Genomic DNA, 27,250 nt, shown 5'->3' with positions numbered 1-27,250 from the left:
TCTCCCCCAGCGCTTAGAACAGTGCTCGGCACATAGGAAGCGCTTAACAAATACCAACACTATTATCTCGTGGCACAGTATCAAAACCCTTTCCTTCCTCTAAATTGGGCTGCGAGGAGGCACGTAAGACGGAAGGCATCTAGGTGCTCCCCCAAAATACTCCTGAAGAGCAGCCGGGGAGTGATTTCCGTGATTTTGCCCCGCGCTAATTTGCCTACTGAATGCGGAGCACTGTACCGAGCGCCTGCTGTGTAAAGAGCACTCTTTCGGGGGTCTATACGGAGTATAGATTACACAGTAAAAATAGGTGACGTGGTCCCAGCCCTCGAGGAGCTGAGAGCGAAAGCCCGTTGTTGGGCCGGGATCGTCTCTATCTGTTGCCCAATTGTCCATTCCAAGCGTTTAGTACAGTGCTCCGCGCACAGTAAGCGCTCAATAGACACGATGGAATGACTGAATTTGCCTGATACGTGGATTTGGGGGTGGTGATATCACCCTTTCCACTGTAAGCCCCTCAGTGGGCAGGGATTGTCTCTATCTGTTGCCGAATTGGGCATTCCAAGCGCTTAGTACAGCGCTCTGCACATAGTAAGCGCTCAAGAAATACTATTGAATGAATGAATGAAGCCGGGCCAGGACCAAGAGAAACAAAACGGATGGACCGAAGTCGAGTCTACTGTTTGGGCCTAGAACCTACCGTGCCACGCCTCCAAACCGAGCACAGAAACCCAGTCCGTGACCAATCGATCGGTAGTATTTTTTGAGCATCTACTGTGCGCGGACCGCTGCGTTGAGCGCTTGGGAGCATACGATGCAGACACGCTCGCTGCGCTCCAAGAAGTTTTCGATTTAGTGGGAGAAGACGGACACCGAAATGACCAATAGGAGGGAGGAGACTGGGTGGGTGGGCATCTGAGCCAGTGCTAAAATACCAGGAAATAATCAGGAAAATGTTAACAATACTCACAATAACTGTGGCATGGCCAAAGCTTACAATGTGCTAAGCACTGGGCTAAGTGCTGGAGTCGATACAGGGCGATCGTGGGACCGCACGGTCTAACGGTCCGCTGAGTGCAGAATTGCCTGCAACACTGTGAGGGCGCGAAGGTGTCGGGGAACACAAGTGCGGGGTGTCGCGGGGAAGAGTAATCGGGGGAGGCTTCTCGGAGGAGTGATTTCCGGATGATTTCGAGCCGTGGCAGAGCCTCGCTCCGGCAGATTTGAAGGGCAATTCCCCCTTCCTCTAATTAGCCCTCTCCTCGACCGCGACGGCGGCGGGATCTTCCAACATCAACGGTGAACTCTCGAGTTGAGGAGTACCACTGGGGACGACAGCTAGATTGCTCTGAACTCCCCACACTGTAAGGATCGCCCTGCTGGAAACGGGATAAGCAGGAAATCGAATCAATTTGAAAATTGCCGGTTGGCCGGGGTTCGCGGCTCCGATGCTGGAGCGTAGGTACCGGGCAGTTCAGTGAGGTGTCCTCTGTACAAAAGCAGAGAACGAGAGGTAATTGAATTTTAGACCGTTCCGGAGTGATTTCAGGCAAACACGCAGGCCGCTGGATGCGCGCCAGAAAAAGACGATAGCTTTTTTGAGGCAGCAGCCACAAATCACACAATCCCCGTAGCGTCCGCCGACTACGCGCCGAAAAAGGCGGGCCGGCCTCGAAGCTGCTGGACGGAGACGGCGCCTTGGGCCCGCGATCTTCTCAGACTCCTGAGCCCCCCCGCACACCTCCCGGTTTGCCCATCAGCTCCCCGCGGGCGAGGCCCGCCCTGCACCCCGCGGTTCCCTTCGTGCCTCAGGCGAGGCGGCGCGGGACGGAAGGGCTCGGGATAGACGCGGGTCGCAGGCCAGGCCCGTGCCATTCGGTTCGTCCTGCTCACGCCGCTCGGGATTCTACCGCATCCGGGGCAGGCGCGGGCCCAAGGGAGCTGGTAGGAGATCAATCAGTCGGTAATCATAATAACTACGGTATCTGTTAAGCGCTTACCATGTGCCAAGCCCTGTTCTAAGCTCTGCGGTAGATACAAGGCAATCAGGCTAGACAGAGTCCCATCCCACACGGGGCTCACGGTCTTAATCCCCATTTTACAGGCAAAGTAACGGAGGCACGGAGAAGCCAAGTGACTCACCCGAGGTCACACCGCGGACAACTGACGGAGCAGAGATTAGAACCCACGACCTTCAGACTCCCAGGCCCCTATTCTGCCCACTAGACCATGCGGCTTCTCGTGGGGCAGCGAGAGAGAAGAATAAAGCTGTTCTAATGCTGACCTTCTCATTTTGACTCGATCTCGCCTCTCTCGCCGCCAACCTCTTGCCCACGTCCCGCCTCTGACCCGGAACGCCCTCCCCCTTCAAATAATAATACTAATAATGTTGGTATTTGTGAAGCGCTTACTATGTGCCGAGCACCGTTCTATGCGCTGGGGGAGATCCAGGGTAATCAGGTCGTCCCACGTGAGGCTCACGGTTAATCCCCATTTTACAGATGAGGGAACTGAGGCCCAGAGAAGTGAAGTGACTTGCCCACAGTCACACAGCTGACAAGGGGCGGAGTGGGATTCGAACTCACGACCTCTGACTCCCAAGCCCGTGCTCTTTCCACTGAGCCACGCTGCTTCTCAAAGCCAACAGACAATTACTCTCCCCTACTTCAAAACCTTATTGAAGACCCATCTCCACCAGGAGGCCTTCCCTGATTAATCCCCCCCCCCCATTTCATCTTCTCCCACTCCCTACTGCGTCGCTCTGACTTGCTCCCTTTCTTCTTCCCCCCTCCCAGCCCCACGGCACTTACGTCCATATCCGTCATTTATTTGTTTATATTAACGTCTGTCTCCCCCACCTAGGCTCTAAGCTCGCCGTGGGCGGGGAACGTGTCTGTTTATTGTTCTATTGTACTCACCCAAGCAGTCAGTACAGTGCTCTGCACACAGTAAGTGCTCAAAAAATATGATCGAATGAATAAATGAGTTCATAAGCGCGCTCAATAAATGATTGAAAGAATGAATGTTTAAGCCTTTTGCCACGCACTGGAGAGCCCGATAAATTCAAAACACGCTCAGCCTGAGCCCATCCAGGCAGCGTGGTGGTTGGGACGTAAACCGGGGAGCAGAAAATGGCGTTATCCTACAGGCTTTTCTGCCTTCTTTCCACAGATGATTCCCGGCCCCACGCTATGTTTCGAGGGCTTGCTCTCGGAGAGGTTGAATTTGAGGCTGAAGCTCGGCCCAGCGGAGGAAAATCTGCCTCTCAGCAGCCAAAGGCCCACCGAACCCATCTCGACGGCTACGCGACGTGCTGTGCCTCCCCTCCGAAAGCCTCCTCGGGTCCCAACAATCAGGCGGTCCCTCTCTCCTCTTTCCCAGACATTCCTCAATCGATCGTTAGTGTTTATTGAGCACTTAGAGCGGGCAGAACTCTGTACTGAGCACTTGGGGGGCCTACGGTAAAATAGAGTCGATCAACACAATCCCGGGGGATCCCCGCAATCTAGCAGGGGAGATGAAAACGAAAACAAATTACAGGTAGGCTATAAGGACATGTACATAACCGCTGTGGGGGTGCGGAGACTATCACAGTGCTTAGAGAGTATGGACTCAATAATAATAATAATGATTATGGTACTTGTTAAGTGCTTATTATGTGCCAGACACTGTTCTAAGTGCTGGGGTGGATATAAGCAAATCGGGGTGGACAGTCCCGTCCCACGTGGGGCTCCCAGTCTCAAATCCTTCTTTAAAGACGAGGTAGCTGAGTCCCAGAGAATAATAATAATAATTGTGGCATTTGTTAAGTGCTTACTGTGTGCCAAGCACTGTACTAAGCACTTTAGAGACAAGCAAATCAGGTTGAACACAATCCCCGTCCCATGTGGGGCTCACAGTCTCAAATCCCCCTTTTACTTGCGGTAACTGAGGCCCAGAGAAATGAAGTTCATTCATTCATTCAGTAGTATTTATTGAGCGCTTACTATGTGCAGAGCTCTATACTAAGCGCTTGGAATGTACAAATCGGTAACAGATAGAGACAGTCCCTGCCCTTTGACGGGCCTACGGTCTAATCGGGGGAGACGGACAAGAACGGTGGCAATAAATAGGATCGAGGGGAAGGACATCTCATTAAAACGATAGCAAATAAATAGAATCGAGGTGATGTACATCTCATTAACAAAATAAATAGGGTAAAGAAGATATATACAGTTGAGCGGACGAGGAAAGTGCTGAAGAAGGGATGGGATGGGAGAGGGGGAGGAGCAGAGGGAGAGGAGGGAGAAGAGGGTTTAGCTGCGGGGAGGTGGGCGGGGGTGGGGGGGTAGAGGGAGCAGAGGGGAAAAGGGGAGCTCAGTCTGGGAAGTGACTTGCCCAAAGTCACACAGCGGACAAGAGGCGGAACCGGGATTAAACCCGACGACCTTCCGACTCCAAGGCCCGTGCTCTATCCACGACGCCATGTTGCTTAATTTCCTAGGTGATGCAGAGGGGAGGTGGAATAGGGAGTGGGGACAGGAGAGATTAGTCAAAGAAGGCTTCCTGAAGGAGGTGTGATTTTAGTAGGGCTTTGAAGATGGAAATGAAAAAGAAGAGAGTCCCGGTCAGGCAAAAAGGGGTGAACAAGAGGTCGATGGAGAGAGAGATGAGAGTAAGAAAGAAAGGAAGAGTGAGCAGGTTGGTGTTAGGGGAGCACAGCGCGCGGGCCGGGGTGTAGTGGCAGAGGGGAAAGAATGGGTAGGTGGGAGGGACCCGATCCAGTGCCAGTGGTGAGGAGTTTCTGCTTGATGTGGAGATGGATGAGCAACCACTGGGGGTTTTTGAGAAGGTTTTCGAGATGCGCACAGAATAATGTTTTAGAAAAATGATCTGGGCCGCAGAGTGAAGTACCGTGATTGTGTTGTCTTGTTTTTGTCCATCCGTCTCCCCCGATTAGACTGTGAGCCCGTCACTGGGCAGGGATTGTCTCTATCTGCTGCCGAATTGTATATTCCAGGCGCTTAGTACAGTGCTCTGCACATCGTAAGTGCTCAATAGGAAGGAAGGAAGGAAGGAAGGAAGGAAGGAAGGAAGGAAGGAAGGAAGGAAGGAAGGAAGGAAGGAAGGAAGGAAGGAAGGAAGGAAGGAAGGAAGGAAGGAAGGAAGGAAGGAAGGAAGGAAGGAAGGAAGGAAGGAAGGAAGTAGGGACCAGAGACGGGAGAAGCCAGAATCAGGGAAGTCAGAGAAGAGGCTGACGTGGTAGTCGAAATGTCCGAAAGCCTCTTCCCGCTCCGTCCTAATCCTGCCTGACCCCTCGGTCGCTTTCAGAGCTATGGATGATTCCCTCCCTCGGCCCACTCCCCACCCCGCCCCTCAGCTCCATTTTGGGGAAGTTTCCCTTCATCCTTGACCCCTTCCTGATCCGGTCGCTGCTTCTCTTCACCATCACTAAAACCTGGCTCTCCCCGGAGAATCTCCCCTGCTGCTCTCTCTAGAAGGCGGGCTCTGCCTCCACCCGCTTCCCCAGACTCACTGGGAAAGGGGGAGGGGTACGATTCCTTCTCGCTCCTCATCTTTCCTCCTAAACCCACTGCAGTTCCTAACGTTCCCATCAGACTTCTCCATCATCTACCCTGATAACGGATGCCGGGCCCTCGGCATCCTCCCCTCCCGGCCCGGCACGCTGACTCCCCGGGAACCCACGTTAGCCGTCCACCGAGGAATCCCCAAATCCCGCCTGCACTGCGTCAGTCGTCCCAGAGTCTTGTTATATCTTTCTTTAAATGTCTACGGGCAGTCCCCTTCCACCCTTATTCTTAGAGGGTGAGCCCCCTGAGGGGCAAGGATCAGGTCTAATTCCCAACCGTTTATTCTTTCCGGGTGCTAAATGGTCTCCGCGCACAGGAAGCACGAAATAAATAATATTACTACCCGACGACGACGACGACGACCGATCTTGTTTTTGGCGGTGTTCTTTTTCGTGTGACTGGTTTTCAGATACCGAGTATCGCTATGTGCCGAGTTCTGTGTTAAGTGCTGCGGAGAGTCCAGGATAATCAGACTGGACCCGGTCCCCGTCCCACACGGGGCTCACAAGCTACAAGGGAGGGAGCGGGGGTATCGTATACCCATCCTCAAGCTGAGGAAAACGCGGCACGGAGACGTTGAGTGATTTTTTTTGTCTAAGGTCACGTGGCAGGCAAGGCAAGTGTCAACGTTGTTACTGGAAGACCGGTCTTTTGATTCCTTTAACGCTCTCGTTCAGTCTGTTTGCCAAAATCTGAAGGGGATAATTTCCAAATTTCCTCTTCCTCTCCGCCCTTAACGGCCCACTCCCTGGTTATAGCTCTCACGTCCTCATTAGACTACTGCATCTGTTTCCTTTTTAATCTTCCTGGCTCCAAACTCTCCATTTTTCAGACTCTACCACACTCTATTACCCAAATCACCTTTCGAAATTAACATTCTGGAATGTGGAAAGAGCACGGGCCTGGGAGTCAAAGGACCTAGATTCTAATCTGTCTCCTCGCTAATTTTCCTGGCTCGAAAAGCTCCACTTTTCAGACTCTGTTACGTTCTGTTGCCCAAATCACCTTTCTAAAGCAACATTCTAGAATGTAGAAAGAACAGCGGGCTGGAAGTCAAAGGACCTGGGTTTTAGTCCTGGTTTTAACCTGCCACTTGCCTGCTGTGTGACCTTGGGCCAGGCACTTAACTTCTCTGTGCCTCAGCTTCCGTAAAATAGAGACCCAAAACCTGTTCTCCCTCCTACTTATTAATAACAATAATTGTGATATTTGTTAGTGCTTACTATGTGCCGGGCACTGTATTAAGTCCTGGGGTAGATACAAACAAATCGGGTTGGAAAACAAATCGGGTTGGACACGGTTCCTGTCCCACTTGAGGCTCACGGTCTTAATCCCCATTTGACAGATGAGGTAACTGAGGCCCAGGGAAGTGAAATGAGTTGCCCAAGTTCACACACCCTAACCCTAACCCCCTCCCCGGCACTATTCCCTTTCCCTGGAAAGCCAGCATTTCGACTGAGCCATTTTCCCTGGTGCCAGCCTGGGGCTCGGTCCGAAAGAGGAGAACTGCCCATCGTGGGGAAGGAAACGCCACGCCGAGTGAACCTCTCTGGGACGGATTTCTACGGAAACGTTCAGTCCACGTTTCCCCACTCCTCAAGAACCTCCAGTGGTGGCCCATCCACCTCCGCGTCAAACAGAAACTCCTCACAATTGGCTTTAAACTACTTAATCGCCTTACCCCCTTCCTACCTCACCTCGCTACTCTCCTAACGCAATTTAGCCCATACTCTTGGCTCCTCTAATGCCAACCTCCTCATTCGTTCATTCATTCATTTCATTCAATAGTATTTATTGAGCTCTTACTATGTGCAGAGCACCGTACTGAGCGCTTGGAATGGACGATTCAGCACCAGAGAGAGACAATCCCTGCCCAGTGACGGGCTCACATCGTACCTCGATCTCATTTATCTCGCCGCTGACCTCTCGCCCACTTCCTGCCTCTGGCCTGGAACGCCCTCCCTCCCCAAATCCTCCCGACAATTCCTCTCCCCCACCTTCAGAGCCTTATTGAAGGCACATCTCCTCCAAGAGGCCTTTCCCGACTAAGCCCTCCCTCTTCATATCTGACAGACCATCACTCTCCACCTTCAAGGCTTTACCGAAGGCACATCTCCTCCCAGGGGCCTTTCCCGACTAAGCCCGCCCTTCCTTTCCTCCCGCTCCTTGACACCCCCGTTCCAGCTCCACAGCGCTTAAGTACATATCTGTCATTTTCTTATTGATTTATATTAATGTCAGTCTCCCCTCTAGACCGTAAGCTCGTTGCAGGCGTGGACTCTATCTGTTATACTGTTGCATTGGGCTCTCCCAATGTTCTGCGCACTGTAAGCGCTCAATAAATACGATGGACTGTCTGACGGACAGACTGACTGACCAGGGGAATCAGTATCGGTGACGCGGCTGCGCTCTCGGCTGTCTCTGGGCCCTCCAGCGGGCTGCCTTCTGCTTCGGATCTGCACCCCGTATTCATCCCACTTCTGCCCCACGGCACGCCTCCGTAATTTAACGTCTGTCTCCCTCCTCTAGACTGCTGGGGAACCTGCCTACCAACTCCACTATACTCTAGACTCCCAAGCACTCAATACAGTGCCCTGTACATAGTACACAGTAAACCCTCGAGCAACCTTGGATCTGCGCCAAAGTTTAATGTATTTGAAGTCTCGCCGTGGTCCGATAGCTAATTCAGAGTGGCTGATTTTTTTAAATTGAGTAAACCCTCAAGAAAAATGATTATTTTCGGCACTCCGGCCGTTCGCCTCCAGAACTCAAGCCCTTGACCGCTGTGTCCACCCTACCGTCGAAAGATGCGCTCCCTCAGGGCCGCTGCTGCTGATAATAATAACAACAACTCCGGTATTTATCATTCATGAAGCGATGGTTAAGCAAATCGGGTAGGACACAGTCTCTACCCCGTGTGAGGCTCACGGTTTCAATCCCCATGAAGTAACTGAGGCACAGAGAAGTTAAGTGACTTGCCTAAGGTAATGGTAATAATAACGATAAGCACTTACCCTATGCCAAGCACTGTTCTAAGCGCTGGGATAGATACGAGGTAATCTGGTTGGAAACCGTCCCTGTTCTACGTGGGGCTCACGGTCTTAATCCCCGTTTTACAGAGGAGGTAACTGAGGCCCACTTAGACAATTCACACAGCAGACACGTGGCAGAGGCAGGGTTAGACCCCAAGTCCTCTGACTCCCAAGCCTGCTTCTTTCCACTAGGCCACGCTGCTAAGGTCACACAGAAGACACGCGGTGGAACGAGGATTAGAACCCCTGACCTTGCGATTCCCGGGCCTACGCTCCATCCACTACGTCGTGCTGCTCCCGACGCCGGCCTCCACGTGATCTAAACTGATATCTACGTTGTTAGGGGGCACCGGGGAGAGATCACCGGCCTAAACCTGGCCTTCCACTAGAAGCGGCGGCGGACTTCTCTCCCGTAGTGGATAATGTCTGTCCGTTCCACTTCCTCCCGGTGGTTTTCGTGGGATCTGACCCACTCCGCCAATGGGAAGAGCCCTGCTGCCCCTCTCTGTGGGGCTGCGGGAGTCCCTGGGAATCCGCTCCCGAGGTGCCCACGGGCGCACACGAACCCCGGCCCGAAAGGAAGGCCGTGCTGCCCTTCCCCTTTCAGACTAACTCTCCACCTGAGCCCGCGAGGGCCTGAAAGTTGTCTGGGGTGCAACCTCCGCCTCCGGGGACCCCGGCCAACTGACAGGAGGCCTCAGGTGAGAGAGGGTCTTTACGAAGGGGAAGGAATGCACGCCGCTTCAGCTCCCTGGGAGCTCCCGGAGGCTCTGCGGCTAGAGCTGGGAAGACCCGAGACTGGATCGTAGAGGGAGGATCAGAAGTCAAAAATAGGTTTTTATTGAAGAAAACCAAAAACGACTTGAGCGATCATCACACAGTCTCAAGACCCTGTGAACAACGGATGCGTTGATTAGCAGATTGTTTCGGTTACGATTCTTCAGCCCGACCGCGCCCGGACACGGAGCCGTCTCCTACGGGGAACTGGGTTCGGTGGTCGGCTCGCTGCGGAGGAGAGAAACGCCGGAGGAGCCTCCGTCCACGTCCTACTCGTCTGGAAGCTGGCTTTCCTCTGGAATACAGAATTCAACGAGCAAGAGCGTCAGCGTGGCGACGACGGAAAACCCCGCAGGACTTTCTGCGTGTCCCCGGACAATCCCGGACTTACCGTAGGAGGGGCGGGCAGTTCGGGGCGCCTTCGCTCCACAAGGAAATTCTCCCATTCAATTGGCACACTTAGAAAAGCGGCCCTGGGGAAATGAAAGAAACCGGGATACCGGCTGCCCATTCCCACGCCGAGGAGAGAGGGAAGTAGCCTTCACGACCTGCTCTAGGAGGAACTATAAAAATTCTAATATAGCACCCTTATCTCCGCTAAAGCCAACCTACTCACTGTACCTCGAACACCTCTATCTCGCCACCGACCCCTCGCCCACATCCAGCGTCTGGCCCGGAATCTCTCCCCCTTCATATCCGACCACAATATCTCTCTCCACCTTCGAAGCCTTATTGAAGGGACATCTCCTCCAAGAGGCCTTCCCCGATTGAACCCGCAAGGTCTTGGCTCTCACTCCCTTCAGCGTTGCCCTGATTCATCCCCTTTATGCCCTCTCAGCCCCACTGCACTTCTGAACATATCTGTAATTTATTTGTTTATATCATTATTCTGTCTCCCCCTCTAGACTCTAATCTCGTTGTGTCCGTTATAGTCTTACACTGTATTCTCCCAAATGCTTAGGACAGTAATAATAACAATAATAATAATGTTGGTATTTGTTAAGCGCTTACTACGTGCAGAGCACTGTTCTAGGCGCCGGGGTAGACACAAGGGAATCAGGTTGTCCCACGTGAGGCTCACGGTCTTAATCCCCATTTTACAGATGAGGTAACTGAGGCACAGAGAAATTAAGTGACTTGCCCAAAGTCACACAGCTGACAAGTGGCAGAGCCGGGATTCGAACCCATGATCTCTGACTCCAAAGCCCGTGCTCTTTCCACTGAGCCACGCTGCTTCTCTGCAGTACTCTGCAGATGATGGTAACCGTTCAATAAGTACAACGGATGGCTTGATCGTCAGTAAAGCAGCGATTTACTGAGTGACGACCAGGTGCCACGCACAGTAATGACCGCTTGATACGGGCCAGGCAGAGTCCAATATTCCCTCCCAACAGGAAGCTTATGCTTCAACGAGGGAGACGTACGAAAAATATTTACAAATGTAATAATCAGATATCAAAATAATTGAACGTACAGTTGAATTATCAATCAATCATACTTATTGAGCGCTGAGTGCAGATCACCATACTCAACACTCGGAACAGTATTCATTAGCAGTATTCTCTAGCGGTATTACATGCCGCTAGAGAAGCAACATGGCGTAGTGGATACAGCCCGGGCCTGGGAGTCAGAAGGTCACGGGTTCTAATCCCGGCTCCGCCCTTTGTCTGCTGTGTGACCTGGGGCAAGTCACTTCACTCCTCTGGGCCTCAGTTACCTCATCTGTAAAATGGGGATTGAGACCGTGAGCCCCATGTGGGACAACATGACTCCCTTGAATCTACCCCAGTGCTTAGAAGCAACGTGGTTCAGTGGAAAGAGTCCGGGTTTGGGAGTCAGAGGTCACGGGTTCTTAACCCGGCTCCGCCACTTGTCAGCTGTGTGACTTTGGGCAAGTCACTCGACTTCTCGGTGCCTCAGTTACCTCGTCTGTAAAATGGGGATAAAGACTGTGAGCCTCAAGTGGGACAACCTGATGACCCTGTATCTACCCCAGCGCTTAGAACAGTGTTTGGCACATAGTAAGCGCTTAACAAATACCAACATTATTATTACTATTAAAAGAGTGCCTGGCACACAGTAAGTGCTTAAAAAATACCATAATTATCATTATTATTACGCAACGTAACAGACACATTCTCTGCCCACAATAAGCTTACGGTCTAGAGGAGGAGACAGGCATTAATACGAAGCAATAAATTACAGATATGTACACAAGTGCTGTGGGGTGGGAGAGGGTGTGACTACGGGGAGCTAGTCGGGGCGAAGCAGAAGGGAGTGGGAAAAGGGGAAACGAGGGCTCAGGGAAGACCTCTTGGAGGAGATGTGCCTTCAGTAAGGATTTGAAGGTGGGGAGGGTGATCATCTGTCAGATAGGAAGACGGGGGGGGCATTCCAGGCCAGAGGCAGGATGCGGGAAAGAGGCAGGCAGGGATATAGATGAGATGAATTAACGTACCTACGGAAGGGCTGAGGTTGATAGCCAACCTCAGCCCTTAGCTACAAATGACCAAAGGATCTATACTCCTTGGGATCGATTAATCAACCGATTGTATTCACTGAGCACTTACTATATCCAGAGCACGGTTCTAAGTGCTTGAAAGAGTACAAGAGCTGGTAAAAAAATACTCCCCGTCCACAGGACCTTACAGTCTAGAAGGGGACAGACATAAAATAAATTAAGGATATTCACCTAAGGGCTGTGGGACGGAGGGAGGGGTGGATAAAGAGGACGGATCCAAATATAAGGGCAATGCGGAAGGGAGAGGGAGTAGGGGAAATGAAGCCTCTTGGAGGAGGTGTGATTGTAATAAGGCTTTAAAGGTAGGGAGAGTGATGGACCGTCAGATGAGAAGGTGGGGGAAAGCTTCTGTCCCGAGGCAGGACTTGGGTGAGGGGTTGGTGGTGATGAGATCGGGGTAAAATGGGTGGATTTGGCATGAGAAGAGTGAGGTGCTGGGTTGGGTTGTAATAGGAAATGAGAGAGATAAGACAGGAGGGGGCAAGGTCATCGAGTGCTTTAAAACCCACGGTAAGGAGCTTCTGTGTGACGGGAGGTGGATGCGTAACCCCTGGACGTTCTGGAAGAGAGGAGAGATTTGGACCGAAGCGTTTTCTTAGAAAAATGACCCGGGCGGCAGAGGGAGTTATGGCCCGGAGTGTGGAGAGACCAGAGGCGGAGGGGTCAGCAGGGAGGCAGAGAGGCCGGGGCGGTAGCCAAGATGCGATAGGATGAGTTCTTGGATCGAAGGGCTTGAGAAGCAGCGTGTCCTAGTCGAAAGAGCACGGGCCTGGGAGTCAGAGGACCTGGGTTCTAATCCCAGCTCTCCAATTTTGCTCCCGCGTCTGCTGCTTGGCCAAGTCAGTTAACTTCCCTGTGACTCAGTTCCCTTATCTGCAACATGGGGGATTCAATGTCTGTTCTCCCATGAGGGACCCGATTATCTCGTATCCACCCCGGTGCTTAGGTATAGTGCCTGGCACATAAAAAGTGCTTAACAAATACCACGATTATCATTATTATTATTATGAACAGTAGCAGTTTGGAAGGAGAGGAAATGGTGGATTTTAGTGACGTCGCGGAGATAGAACCGACAGGATATGGTGACAGATTGAATATGTGGGTTGAGTGAGAGAGGTGAGTCGAGCTACCTGTGGGCTTGTAAGAGGGATTCTGGGAATTCAATATCAAATGTTTGCTAGAGGAAGTGGGATTTCAGGAGGACCCTGCCAATTGGGAAGGGATGCGGTCTGCCGGATTTTCTTCCTCAGCCGTACACACTTACCTAACCCCTCTCTTCCACCAATCCTCACATTGACCTCTTTGTTTCTCCCAAGAAAACCTTTCGGCTAGTTCTGCCTGCTTGAAAAATCTCCCTTCTCCAAAACATTGTACAGGCCTTTACTCTTGCCCAGCATGAACCCCCCAGTGCCAAACCTCTGTTATGGACGGGGAACGAGTCCACTGATCCTGCTCTATTGTACTCTTCCGGCGCTTAGAACAGTGCTCTGCGCCTAGTGAGTGCTCCATAAATGCCATCGATTCATCGGTTGATTGGGAAGGAATTCCTGGATGGAGCGTTAGCATGAGGGAAGGGAGTGAGGTGGGAGAGAAAACAGGGAGGTATTGTTGGTTGGTAGCTTGACTTGGGAGGAAGGAAGAGAGCGGTCAGCCGGTAAAGACAGGAGATGGGTAAGGGGGGTGACTTGTTTTGCTAGGAGTTTTTGTTTGATACATGGGGCACCGGAAGCCAGCGGAGGCTTCTGAGGCGAGGAGAGATGTGGGTGGAACGATGCTTCAAGAAGATGATTCGTGCAGTAGCGTATAGTCGGAAATGGAGAGGGGAGAGTCTGGAGGCCAGCAAGAAGGCTAATCTAGCCACACTAGTCAATCGATCGGGGTGGGAATAATAACAATAATAATGATTGGGGTATTGGTTAAACACTTACTACGTGCCAGGACCGTACTAAGCGCTGGGGTGGATCCGAGCAAATCGGGTTGGACACGGTCTCCGTCCCACGTAGGGCTCAAAGTCTTAATCCACATTTTACAGATGAGGTAACTGAGGCACAGAGAAGTGGCTCGCCCCAGGACACTTACCCGTGACCTTCTGCCTCCCAGACCCAGGGTAGCTGTGTGAGGGGTGAGGAAGGGGCAGACGCGGTAAATGTTCTGCAGGAAGAACCAGCAGGATTTGGAAGTAGACCGAATGTCAGAATTGAAGGACAGACAGAAGTCACAAATGAAACCAAGGAGCTTCTTGGACGGGGGCGCCGAGGGGGCTATCGACCGGGCTCGAAAGGTTAGGAAGAGGATTTAGGTTTACGGGAAAGCCGAGTAACTCTGTTTTACACATGTTGTGTTGGAGGTGCTGGTGGGACCTCTGAGTGAAGGCAAGAAGAGATGTGGGATCGAAGGTTAAATGAGAGGTCAGGGGGAGGGAGATTAAAGAACCGACTGCAAAGAGACGGTAGCTGAAACCACGGGAGTGGCTGAGTTCCCCGGGAGAGTGAGTAGAGAGTGGAAAGAGGAGGGTACCCAGAACAGAGACCTGTGGAACGCTGCAGGAGAAGAACAAGAGGCAGAAGAGGAGCCAGTAAGCAGACCTGAAAAGGAGCGGTCAGAGAGGCAGGAGGAGAATCCGGGGAGGCGGGGTAAGTAAAATGGAAAAATGGCGGTATTTTGAGGAGGAGGGAGTGGTTCACGGTGGCGGGGTCAGTAGAGAGGAAGTTGAGGAAGATTTTTGGGTTCTTTGGATTTGGATATAAGGAGGTCATTAGTGACCTTGGAAAGCACAGTCTCTGTAGAGCAAAGGGATCCAAAGCCTGAGGAGAGTGAGTGGGCCAAGAAGAGAGTTGGTGGAGAGGATATTAGGCAATGGATGTATCAGGCCCATTCCAGGAGGCTGGTTGGAATGGGAGAAGGGAGATGTGTGTTAGCTGGAGGAGGATATAGGATCCAGAAAGGGCTTTTTTAGATGGGGGAAGACTTGGCCATGTTACTGGAGAGTGAGATGCTGAAAATCGCAGTGAAGGAGGGAAAGAGTATGAGCTAGGGCTCTTAGGAGGCGGGAGGGGGCAGGGAAGCAGTGTGTCCCAGCGGAAAGCGCACAGGCCCGGGAGTCGGAGGACCCAGCCACTTGACTGCTGTGTGAGCTAGGGCAGATCAGTTAACTTGTCGGTGCTTCAGTTTCCTCATCTGTAATATGGGGAATCGATACCCGTTCTCCCTCCCACTTAAACTGTGAGCCCCAAGTGGGACAGGGGCTGGGTCCAACCCGATTAGCCTGTATCCGCCCCAGGACTCGGTACAAGACTTGGCACCTAATAGGCATTTAACAAATATTATTGTTCGGGTCAGAGGTGCGAGAGAGAGAACAGGCGGGAGACCTCCTATCGAGAAACAGCTGGGAAGCAGGAAGAAGACAATGAAGTGGCTGAAGAGTGCTGAAGTGGTGGAGTGGTGAGACTCTGGGAATTTCACTCCCAGCGATTCCAGTTTCACCCACAAAGTAGTCGGTGAGGTCATCGGGAGATGGGGAAGGGGCTGCGGTCTTTAGGAGGGAGTTGAAAATGGGGAAAAGTTAGTGGGGTTTGTGGGCACGGAAGCTCTTGAGGGAGAGGGGGCCGTTTGCCAAGCAGAAGTCGGAGCTGAGTTAGATCGAGATAGAGCGACTCGGCAACAGAAGAAGTAGGCCCAGAGCCTGGGTTGCCGCCAGCCGCGAGGAACCTCCCGGCCGCAGATGTAGACTGTGGTGGTGATTCAGAGCGAGAGGTTGGTGGTGTGAAAGCGAAGAAGCGGGTGGGGGAAGGAGGGAGGTGGTAGAGTGGAGATTGGTGTGGACAGCTGGGGGATGGCAGGAGCCCAGGAGGGTAGGTACGGCCGGGAACAGGCCAGCGGGCCTATTGTGGGGAGATTGCGGGAGGATTGGATTTGAGGGTCAACGGGGTGTGGGGGGGTCGGTGAAAGGTTAGAAGACTGTGATCCAAAAGTGATAGGTCGGAGTCGATGAGGTTAGACCTGAAGCATCGTTCTGCGATGACTAAATTCTCTTCCCTTTCCTTCTTCTCCCTCTCCTTTCCCCCTCCTCTCCGTCTGCCCTTCTCTTCCTATTCCCCTCTGTCTCATATCCCCGGTGGTGTTTCACGTCACACGGGGGAGCCATAAACTGTAGCGGCCGTTTGAACACAAACTGCTCCGAGGTTTCATTCTGTCTAGCTCTTCGGCAAAAAACGGTTACACGGGTCGGCAACGGATCTGTTGTGCGGGGTCCCCGGCACCCCATGGAAGAGAATTCCTTCTTTTCGTTACCGTCGTTAATGACGATCATGTGAAAAAGTACTCTGTTGACACATTCCAAACTTTGAACATTCCAACCCCTAGAACCTTTCTCGCTTGTCAAACACATTGACCATTGTCCATTTCCTGCCTTCTTGCTACACAGTGTCTCCCAGATCCACCCCTTCCTCTCAACCCAAACCACCACCACTCTGGAACGAACCACCTCTGCTACAAACTCACAAGTAGACTGTTATATCGGCCTCTTCTTCCCGTCTCCAGCCTCTCCCCTCGCCAATTTCAATTACATAATACCGCACGACTCGTATTCCCGAAGTGTCGCTCAGCGCATATCTCTCTCTGTGCCTTAAAACCCTCCTCTGGCTCCGTTTCCACGGGAGCCGAGCAAAAATTCTTCAAAACTGGCTTCGACATGCCCCTCCTTACTTATCTATTTCTTCAGCCATGTCTCTCTGACGATATTCTTGGTTCCTTCCGAGCTGACTTTCTAAATCCAGTGTTCCGCACATAGTAAGCGCTTAACAAATACCAACATTATTAAATGTATCTCGCTCTCACCGTTCCCGGGTAATGGAACTCATTCCCTCCCCAAATCCAACGGCCCTTCCCGCATTCAAACCCCTCCTGGAATCCCACTTTCTCCCGATTAATTCCCAGTATTCCGAGTCGAATAAACCCACTGGCCATCTCTGGCACTTGAACTATTTAGACCCATCTTGGGCACTTACGTGTGTGCGTTTATTCGATGATTTATTTTTATCATGTGAATATGCTAATGCTTATCACTCCCATGACAGTGGAAGTCAGGGGTTACTTGTTGGAAGATAATGGGCAAATTCTTTTTATTTTACTTCCCAAGTAGAAGTAGCTGCAGAAGTAATATTCATTAAGTGCTTAATACAGTACAGTGCAGAGAACTGTACTGAGCGGTGGGAGAGAGTACACGGGTCAGAATTAGATATGGTGCCTGTCCCTTGGGGGAGCTCATAATCTGTGGGGAGGAGGCACTGGAGACAGAAACATCAGGAATAATGAAAGATGAAAACCCAACACAGACAAATGGACAAAATTAAAAAAAAAAATCAGCCAGGTGCTGTGTCTAGAGGAGGAGAATTTCATGCTTTTGGGGGGTTCAAATTCCAGGGCACACCTACAAGCCCTCAGAATTCTCAGGGTCTGGCGGAAGCCTCATGCTGGGGATGTGTTTAAGAGCAGCTTTTATCTCCATCCTGGAGCGTGCTGGCAGCAGGGAGTACAATGCCTTGTGTCTAGTGGCCGTTTACAAAACAGTACAGCAAATTATCCATCGTGTGCAAAAGCTTTTCCGATATCTTACAGTGTTAGAGATACGGGGAGCCGCGGAAACACTTGGGGATACAGCTGCCAAAGGCTGGAAATGGAAAACTCCGGAGAGTACCGTGCAGGTCTGGGGAAGACTATTTCAGGTTCAGCGGGCAACGGTTCTGATAAGAGGGCCAAAACGGGTTTCTCGGTTGCCGGCTTGGCTGGAAAGCAAATCTTTCCTGATGGTTTTCCAGTCCATGTCATAAGCAACTCGCCCCTTCCATCCGACGTCAAATACAACGTGGCACTGCGATGAGGCCGACTCTTATTTCCCTCCATGGGTTGCCTAATCTGAACGATTATTGACGGTGGTTTCTCGATTTAAGTCCACTCCTGCTGGATCAGGGGCTCCTAAGACTTCCTCACTATATCGTCTTGGGTAGGACGCATCCCGAAACAGGCCAGTGCGCTGACATCACAGCGCTCAAAAGGTCATTATGTTGGCACGAGGTGGTCAGCTCTGGTTCCGGCTGAGTTCTGTTCTCGAAATGGAATTCCAAGAATTCCATTTCTTGTCATTTTTTGGCATTTGGAACTCTTGCCTGGCAAGTTCCGGTTTGGAGAGGTGGAAGGGATTCTTTGTGAGATAGAAATCTGGTGGCAAGAAGAGGCAAGACATCACCAATCAGTCTGAACCTGGGAAATGGGCACAAACCACGCGACAGGCCCCTCTGGGGAGAAAGAAAACAGAGCCCCAAGCTGCCCTAACAATAATGATAATGCTAATAATAATGGTATTTGTTAAGCACTCAATATGTCAAGCACTGGGGAAGATACAAGTTAACCTGGTCAGACACAGTCCCCGTCCTACGTGGGCTTACAATCTAGGAGGAGAGAGAACGAGCACTGAATCCCCATTTTACAGATGAGGTAACCGAGGTCCAAAAAAGTGAAATGACTTGCCCAAGGTCACGCAGCAGGCAAGTGGCAGAGCCAGGATGAGAACGCAACTTCTCCGACTGCCGGCCCGTGCTTTCTCCACTAGGCCACCCTGCTGCTAAATCAATCAATCAGTGGCATTTATTGAGCACTTCCTGTGTGCAGAGCACAGTGCTTAGTGCTCGGAAGAGTATGATACAATAGAGCTGGTAGACGTGATCCCCGCCCTCAAGAAAGTAAGCTCGTTTATGGGTCAGAGACCATGAGTGCTAATTCTGTGGAAATGTATTCTCCCAAGGGCTTAGTAGAGTGTTCTGCGCATAGTAAATCCTCAATTAATACCATTAATGGATCGATTGAAGGAGCTTACCGGGAGACAGCAATGGCAGCTTCACAGGTACAAAATGTGTCAAGCCCTGAACTTACCTGCTGTGTGACTTTGGACATGTCATTTCCATTCTCTGTGGCCTCATCTGCAAAATGGCAATAAGAGGTCTGTTCTCCCTCCCCTTGAGACTGTGGGACACGGACTGTGTCTCATCTGGTGCCACTCTGCACAGAGAAAGGCCTAACAAATCCCATAATTATTATTATGAGGATGATAATTATTAGGAACTAGGGAAGTTACAAAGAAGAGATAAGACCCAGTTCCCCACTTTTTCCTCAAGCAAATTCACAATCTGAGGGCGAGTCAAAACCATCCAAGAAGGAAAAGTTTAAGCTCTAATTTTCAATGATAAAATTTTTAGAGCGAAATCTGAAGCTGAACTTACTCATCACTGATAATAACGTTGGTATTTGTTAAGCGCTTACTATGTGCAGAGCACTGTTCTAAGCGCTGGGGGAGGGACAGGGTCATCGGGTTGTCCCACGTGAGGCTCACAGTTAATCCCCATTTTACAGATGAGGTCACTGAGGCACAGAGAAGCGAAGTGACTGGCCCACAGTCACACAGCTGACACCAGGATCCCGAGGCATTTACACGGATAAATACTTCCTCACTGACTGTCACTGCATTAATAAATCCTGACACATTCAAGTGTCCAGGACGGCACTGAGCCCCTGGTGATATATGGCACAGTGCTCCGCACACAGTAAGCGCTCAAGAAATGCGATTGAATAATATGTGGCAAATAAGGATCCAAAGCCGAGGAGGCCTCAGTTTTATGGAAAACTGATTTACTACGCTGTTGAATGATTCAAGTCAATGCTTCTGTTCCCTCAGTATTCTGGTTACATCTCATTGTGAGCGGGATCATTCCTATCAAGTGTGTTGTATCCGCACTTGCCCAAGGGCTGAGCACAGTGCTCACCCCACGGTTAGTGCTCAATAAATACTACTGATTGATGGCGGATAGACTGATCTCCAGACACACCAAGGGTGTGGGGCATCCCCATAAAATGTGGGCAGGCTAAGTGTAGTTGGAGCAGCAACATGCCCTAGGGGATAGAGCACAGGACTGGAAGTCAGAAGGACCTAGGTTCTAATTCCGCCTCCATCACTTGTCTGCTGGGTGACCTTGGGCCAGTCATTTAACTTAGAGAAGCAGCGTGGCTCAGTGGAAAGAGCCCGGGCTTGGGAGTCAGAGGTCGTGGGTCCGAATCCCACCTCTGCCACTTGTCAGCTGTGTGCCTTTGGGCAAGTCGCTTCCCTTCTCTGTGCCTCGGTTACCTCAACTGTAAAATGGGAAGGAAGACGGAACCCCTCGTGGGACAACCTGATAACCTTCTATCTGCCCCGGCGCTTAGTGCTTGGCACATAGTAAGCGCTTAACAAACACCATCATCATTATTATTACCATTATCATTATTATTATTAATGGTGTCCTCTTGCCCGACTCTGTCCATCACATCCAACTTCTCGGGGGAGGGGCTCCCCTCATTCTTTAGCACTTTAGGCCTGGAATGGGAAGTCTAATGAATAGCAGCCCATCACCTGGAAGCCCAGGACTAGACCCTCAGAATCCTTCGGAGCATCAGAAAAACAGGTGAATGATTCCCAATCCCGGAACTATCTGCCGTCGCCCAGATGGAAATTACGCTCCGAAGGGGGCATCAGTCAGAGACTGCAAAAATAAACAGGCTTAAATATGAAATCAGATTTTCTGATTACGTGAAACATTGCAACGAACGGATCACAGAAATGATCCCGGCGGTACGTTTGAGCTTTGAAGTTTCAAGCCTGCTGATAACAAAGGGAAAGAGGATTCCTGGGGGCGATTTGGAACCGAAACACGAAATTCTCCATCACTTTAGGCTCCCAGCGCTGACATCCCGGTTCAAAAGTGTGATGACTGATGTCACGGAATCACTGAATTGGACCAATAGTAAAAGTGTCTTCAATCAATCAATCCGTTGAAATTATCGAGTGCTTCCTTTGTGCAGAGCACCGTACTAACCATTTGGGAGAAAATAATACACAATACAATACATGATCCCTGTCCTTGAGGAATCTGCAATTTAGCGTACTTGAAACCCTAGCCCTTTAAAATAAATCAATAATAATAATAGCATCTGTTAAGTGCCTAATAAGTGTCAAGCTCTAGAGTAGCTACAACGGATCAGAAAGTCCCTGCCATACATGGGGCTTGCAGTCCAAAGGGGAGGGGAAACCAGGTATTTAATCTCCACTTAGACAAGGAAACTGAGAACCAGAGAAGTGAAGTGACTTGTCCAAGGTCACTCGGCAGACAAGTGGCAGGATTAGAACCCAGGTGCTCTGACTTCCAGGCTTCTACCCTTTCCACTAGGCCATGCTACCTCTCAAACAAATTCAAGGAAACAAATCCTATTTCTCTGATTCCTGGACACTTCCTTAGGCCGAGGCACGAATCCAAAGTCGGTTACTGCAAAATTCCTCCTCTTCCGCGAAGAGAGAGACTCAGCCCCTGTCCATCTTGGAATCTGGACGATCTCAATTCGCCTCTGAACGCTCCTCCTGCTCTTAACATCCAGGGCATAGGGTTACCAAAAAAACTGCTCTCTCCAGAGCATCTCCAGCAATGGGATCCTGTCTTCCTGAATCCGCTTCTGTCATGAGTGTTCAGGGAAGGGTCTGAAGAGAAAGACTATATAGAATATACGGAAAATCCTTTGCAATCCCTTTTACTAGTGGAAAGAGCAAGGGCCTCCAAATAGGAGGACCTGGTTTCTAAATAATCAATCAATCAGTGGCATTTCTTGAGCACTTCTTGGGTGCAGAGCACTTGGGAGAGTATAATAAAATAGCGCTAGTAGGCACGTTCCCTGCACACTATGAGCTTACTGTCTAGATGGGGAAACAGACTTTAAAATAAATTACGGGGGGATAGCAACAGAAGTTTAGTGAGCCTGGCGAAGGGGTGAATGTCATAACCAATAGAGAGAAAAATGCATAGGCGATACGGAAGGGAAGTGAGGAGGAGATGTGATTTTAGGAGGGTTTTGAAGGTGAGGAGAGTTGTCCAATTCGAAGCGGGAGGGAGTTCCAGGCCGGAGGGAGGATATGGACAAAGAACTCGGCAGCAAGATAGACCAGACTGAGGTACATCGAGCGTTAACGCAGCAAAGTTTGTGGGCCGGGTCGTATTTGGAGCTCAGCAAGTAGGCGGGGAACTGACCGAGTGCCTTAAAGCTAACGGAAAGTAGTTCCTGTCTGAAATGGAGGGGGTTGGGCAACCACTGTAAGGAGTGGAGAGATGTGGACTGAATGGCTTTTTTAAAAAAATGATCTGGGCAGCAGAGCAAAGTATGGGTGGAGAGGGGAGAGACAGGCAGGGAGGTCACTGAGGAGTCTGATGCAGGAGTCGGGCAGGAAATGATAAGAGCTTGGATCAGAATGGCAGCGATTTGGAGGGAGAGGACGGAGCCTAGAAACGGTGTGAAGGTAGAGTCGACGGGATTTGGAGGCCAACTGACTGTGTAGGTTGAATGAGACAGACGAATCGTGGCTAATGCCAAGGTCACGGATTTGTGGCACGGGGCGGGGGGTGGTGTCTACGGTGGTGACAAAGTCGGGGAAAGGCAGGGTTTGGGTGGGAAGATGAGGCATTCTGTTCTGGACATGTTAAGTCAGGACGTCAGTAGGACATCTCAGTAAAAATTCAACATGGACGTTCAGAGCAATGAAATTCACCCCCACTTTTTGAGGGCGGGGACCGTGTCTATCGACGCTACTATAGCACACTCTCCCAAGTGCTTAGTAGAGTGCTTTGCACGCAGTGAGTACTCAATGAGTATCATTGATTGATTGACCGATTGCCTGATGTGCAATGTCCTCTCCAGTTTGGAACGTTATCAAACCAAAGTCTGTTTTATTCGGAGATGGAAAAATCCTGGGGGCACATTTCACCATTGGAGGGAAGATGGAATCATCTGGCCCCAGGACCCGCCCCACCTCCTGGCCCGGTGTCAGCTTGCGGAATTCCTTCCGGAATAGGCATCGCCCTCATTTCCCCCCGAGACAGGTGCTATTTCCGGCGCCCGCCGTCTCTGGGGTCGGGCTGCCTTTATTGCAAACGAAGAAAGGATCGGAGAAAAGTGCCACAGTATCTAATGGTTCGCTCACTGCTATTGGCTCGCTTCGGTTCTGGAGAAGAGTGTAGATTTAGACCCGATTCTTAACTTCCAGTTCTCTTCTCACAAAACTAATGAGACACAAGCAGGCCCCAAGAAGATTCCTCCCCACCCCCCATAATCTGACGGATCTTTGACATCCAGGGCCATTTCAGAGCAATACATTAAGTGACTTGGATTGTACTGTGTTCTCCTAAGTGTTGAATACAGTGCTTAATGCCCTCAAAAAACATGACTGATTGAGGTCAGAGAGTTTCTATTCTGAATATGGCAATATAATCTTCATTCTCCTCTCCTCTGTAACCCTTATTGCAAACTGAAATGGCAGCAAAATGCAGAATTTCAAGTTCACTGTTTATATAAACTTGCTTTTAATAAGGTGACTCAAATACCAGATGTGGCCCTGTTTTGGGGACCTAAATATCTCTAGGGTAATGATAATGGCTTTCAAACCAAACTTGTGACAGAATAATTCTTCAATAGAAAAAGACTCCAACGCACTTCAAAAACGGGATCTTACGAGTAGCATTCCAAATACTGAGTCAGATACCACTGCCTAACCACTTTCCCCTGACTGGGAATTTTATATTTTCCATTTTGAGCTCTGCCTTCTGAATAACATTTTCTCTGCTCGTTTCTTGACCCTTCACACCTAGAGTTTTCAGGTGAACTTTTTCCTGGATCCGATTTTTCTCCTCTTTGCTATTTTTCAATCCCAAGCCCACGTTCACATACTTATCTTATCACGCTTGGAATAAATCAGTCTGGGGAGAGGAGTCATCTTATCACCAAGATGCAGGCGTGAAACTTTTCTAGCTTCTGAGCATGAAACCCTCTTGAAGGTGAGGGAAACGACAGGGGAAATGCGTGCCTTATTATAGAAATCTGGTTTCTGAAGCCCCGGCTTCTGGCTGACTCCATGACAGTGCAAGTTCTTCTTCCGAATGGGAATCGGGACACGTTCCAGGTCCCGCTCTCATGGTAACATTGGAAAGCTTCCCCTGCCTCTATCTCAAGACTAGGTTGGTCCACTATAGAGAAGAAAAATTATAGGGCTGATCTTGGGTGGAATTGGATGGAAGCCTTAGAATAAGTCTCCCTGTTTTAGAACGCCCAACCCCACGGGAGTCGTGGGGAAGAGTCGGGTAATGAGACTGATGAAGAATCTGAGCCCTGGCCTGGCACCGGAACAGCGGTGCAATCGTTAAGTGGCTTTTCTATATTCATGTAAACTGGGCATATTATGAATTGGGCAGTGCCATATCCACTGTCAAGTAATAGTGCCCCACGGGCAGGACACGTGACGACCAACTCCGTTGTACTGTACTCTCCGAGGGGTGTACTGCAGTGCTCTGCAAACGTAAAGTGCCCAATAAATTCCACTGATGACGACTAGCCCCCTCCATCTCGTTTCCACATAACCTAACAGAGCCACGGAAAGATGAGAAAGTCTTCCCCGAGGAAGCAACCTATAGCCTCGGTTCACCTGTAGCTGTGAACAAACAAAATCATCCTTGCTCCTGCCCACTGCCGGGCAGCTACCAAGGCTCCTGAGCCTGGCCGACTTTTATCCGTAGTCAGTCGTATTGATTGAGCGCTTATCGTGTGCAGAGCACTGTGCTAAGCTCTTGGGAGACCACACAGTAACAGTAAACTGGCCCATTCCCCGCCCACAGTGAGATCTCGGTCAAAAGAGTCTAGTTTAGCACTTGGCATGAGGTCCAGATTACTGCCCGATATCGACGCCGCTCTCTAATGGGGCCCGGGACCCTGCCTTCTCCCACGATTCCAAAGGAAGGGACAACTTTGGAAGAGAAAAATCCAAGAGGTTGGATAAGCAGGATGTCCTAGCGGGAGTCCCAACTCAACTGAACCTGCCGTGTCTAAAAACCCAAACAACCGGGCTCCAGCAGAAGGGAGCGGGAAGAAGTTGGAGAGAGCCTGCAACGGTTATATGCAGTCCATACGGAGCCCTGCCCAGGACGGCTGATATTCACAACGCTCTTGGTGAAGGCTCCTTCTCTTACCTGAACCGGGGTTCTGAGGACTGGGGTGCTTGTAGTTGGGAAATACAGCTTGGGGGTCCTGCTCCGAAGGTTTCTCCTCTAGGTCCGACTCTGGGATGGTCGCACAGCTACCTGTTGGGCAAAATAGCCACAAGGCCTTGAGCAAAGAGGAGAAAAGCCAACCTGCTGACCAGCAGCCACAGCCCAGGTTCATTCATTCAGTAGCATTTACTGAGCGCTTACTATGTGCAGAGCACTGTACTAAGTGCTTGGAATATACAATTTGGCAACAGAGAGACACAATCCCTGCCCAGTGACGGGCTCACAGTCTAATCGGCAGAGACAGTCGGACAAAAACAAGACAACATAATCACGATAAATAGAATCAAGGGGATGTACATCTCATTAACAAAATAAATAGGGTAGTAAAAATCTATGCAAATGAGCACAGTGCTGAGAGGAGAGGAAGGGAGAGGGGGAGGAGCAGAGGGAAAGGGGGCTCCGCTGAGCGGAGGTGAATGGGGGAAAGGGGAAGGGCCAGAGGGTGGAGGGGGAGCAGAGGGAAAAGGGGAAGCTCAGTCTGGGAAGGCCTCTTGGAGGAGGTGAGCTCTCAGGAGGGCTCTGAAGAGGGGAAGAGAGTCAGTTTGGCGGAGGTGAGGAGGGAGGGCGTTCCGGGACCGCGGGAGGACGTGGGCCGGGGGGTCGACGGCGGGATAGGCGTGAACGGGGGACGGCGAGGAGGTGGGCGGCGGAGGAGCGGAGCGTGCGGGGTGGGCGGTGGAAAGAGAGAAGGGAGGTGAGGTAGGAGGGGGCGAGGTGATGGAGAGCCTCGAAGCCAAGAGTGAGGAGTTTTTGTTTCGTGCGGAGGTCGATGGACAACCACTGGAGGTTTTTAAAGAGGGGAGTGACAGGCCCAGGGCGTTTCTGCAGGAAGATGAGCCGGGCAGCGGAATGAAGAATAGACAGGGGCGGGGAGAGACAGGAGGAAAGGAGGTCAGAGAGAAGGCTGACACGATAATCCAGCCGGAATAGAACAACATCGGCGATTGAGGAAGTGACGCTAATATTGTGGAATGAATCGCTTGACTTTCTTCAGTGCATCTCTTCAGTAAGATATGAATAAACAAGTTAGCCCACCAACATCATCTTCCTTGGACCCTGAGTTGGTTATGACAATGTATTCTCATTTAATCTTTTTGAGACAACGTGGCTTAGGGGAAAGAGCAGGGGCCTGGAAATCAGGAGATCTGGATTCACTCATTCTGTCGTAATGATCGATCACTTACTGTGTGCAGAGCCCTGCACTAAGCAACTGGAAGAAGAATACAGTACAACAATAAACAGACACATTCCCTGCCCACCACAAGCTAGGATTCTAGTCCTAAATCTGCCACTTGCCTGTTGTGTGACCTTGGGCAAGTAATTTCACTTTCCTTCGCCTCAGTTTCCTCATCTGTTTACCCTCCCTCTTAGCCCGGGAATCCTGGATATGACAGGAACTGGGTCTGATATGATAATTTTATATCTACCATAGTGCTTGGCATTCAGAAGGGTTTAATAATGCTTAAATATCACTGTTATTATTATTATAACTCTCCTCATCCTATGATGATGGGCCTCAGCATTCTCTGGGCATCAGATACTTAGATCCTGAGTCAGGAGAAGATGGGAATGAATGGAACAAATCTATGAAGGGCAAAAGCCCGAAAGCTTTGGGTTTGCTCGAGGAGGTATCCGATACGGTCTTTTTCTATTACTGTTTCTACGAACGTGGAAGGGACGTCCTACTGGAACATTAAAAAAGCTTCTCCTCAACAAATTATGGACCATTAAGGGAATGCCACGGGATCTCAAAGACGCCACCATCGTCACCGTCTTCTGGAAGAAGGTGCAAGATAAGTCAGCGGCATTTATTAAGTCACCTAATTTATATTGCCATCAGGATCCTAGCCAGGACGCTGGGGGATCGGCCGCTTTTTTTATGGTATCTGTTAAGCGCTGGAGTAGATACAAGGTAATCAGGTTGGACAGAGTCCCTATCCCACATGGGGCTCACGGTCTTAATCCCCATTTTACAGATGTGGCAACCGAGGCCCAGAGAAGCACATTACTGTAAGCACTTATCCTACCCCTGCTTTGATTACTGCATCAGCCTCCTTGCTGACCTCCCTGCCTCCTGTCTCTCGCCACGCCCGTCCGTACTCCATTCTGCAGTTTGGATCAATTTCCTTCAGGAACATTCAGACCATGTTCCCCCCCACTCCTCAAGAACCTCCAGTGGTTGCCCATCGA

The 27,250-nt window shown here is 50.6% G+C and overlaps 1 protein-coding gene across 7 annotated transcripts in view; it reads right to left on the bottom strand.

Moving 5' to 3' along the window:
- Positions 1-9,416: 9,416 nt before the first annotated feature.
- BBS9 (Bardet-Biedl syndrome 9) overlaps positions 9,417-27,250 on the bottom strand; it is a 483,236-nt gene continuing 465,402 nt past the window's right edge. For 5 of the 7 annotated variants that reach the window (XM_039915128.1, XM_039915127.1, XM_039915129.1 and 2 more), the window contains 2 exons: positions 24,980-25,090; positions 17,482-18,113 (listed from right to left, as the gene is read on the bottom strand). In XM_039915128.1, coding sequence (XP_039771062.1) covers positions 17,974-18,113; positions 24,980-25,090 — 251 coding nt within the window. In that variant the 3' untranslated portion in view covers positions 17,482-17,973. Of the gene's footprint in view, positions 9,672-17,481; positions 18,114-24,979; positions 25,091-27,250 lie in introns of those variants that run through there. The other 2 variants (XR_005661271.1, XM_029048760.2) reach the window with 1 other exon arrangement.

Source organism: Ornithorhynchus anatinus, chromosome 21 (genome assembly GCF_004115215.2).
Source record: "Ornithorhynchus anatinus isolate Pmale09 chromosome 21, mOrnAna1.pri.v4, whole genome shotgun sequence".
NCBI lineage: Eukaryota > Metazoa > Chordata > Mammalia > Monotremata > Ornithorhynchidae > Ornithorhynchus > Ornithorhynchus anatinus.
Note: the sequence above shows the minus strand (reverse complement) of the source record. Positions and strands in the feature narration are given on the sequence as shown.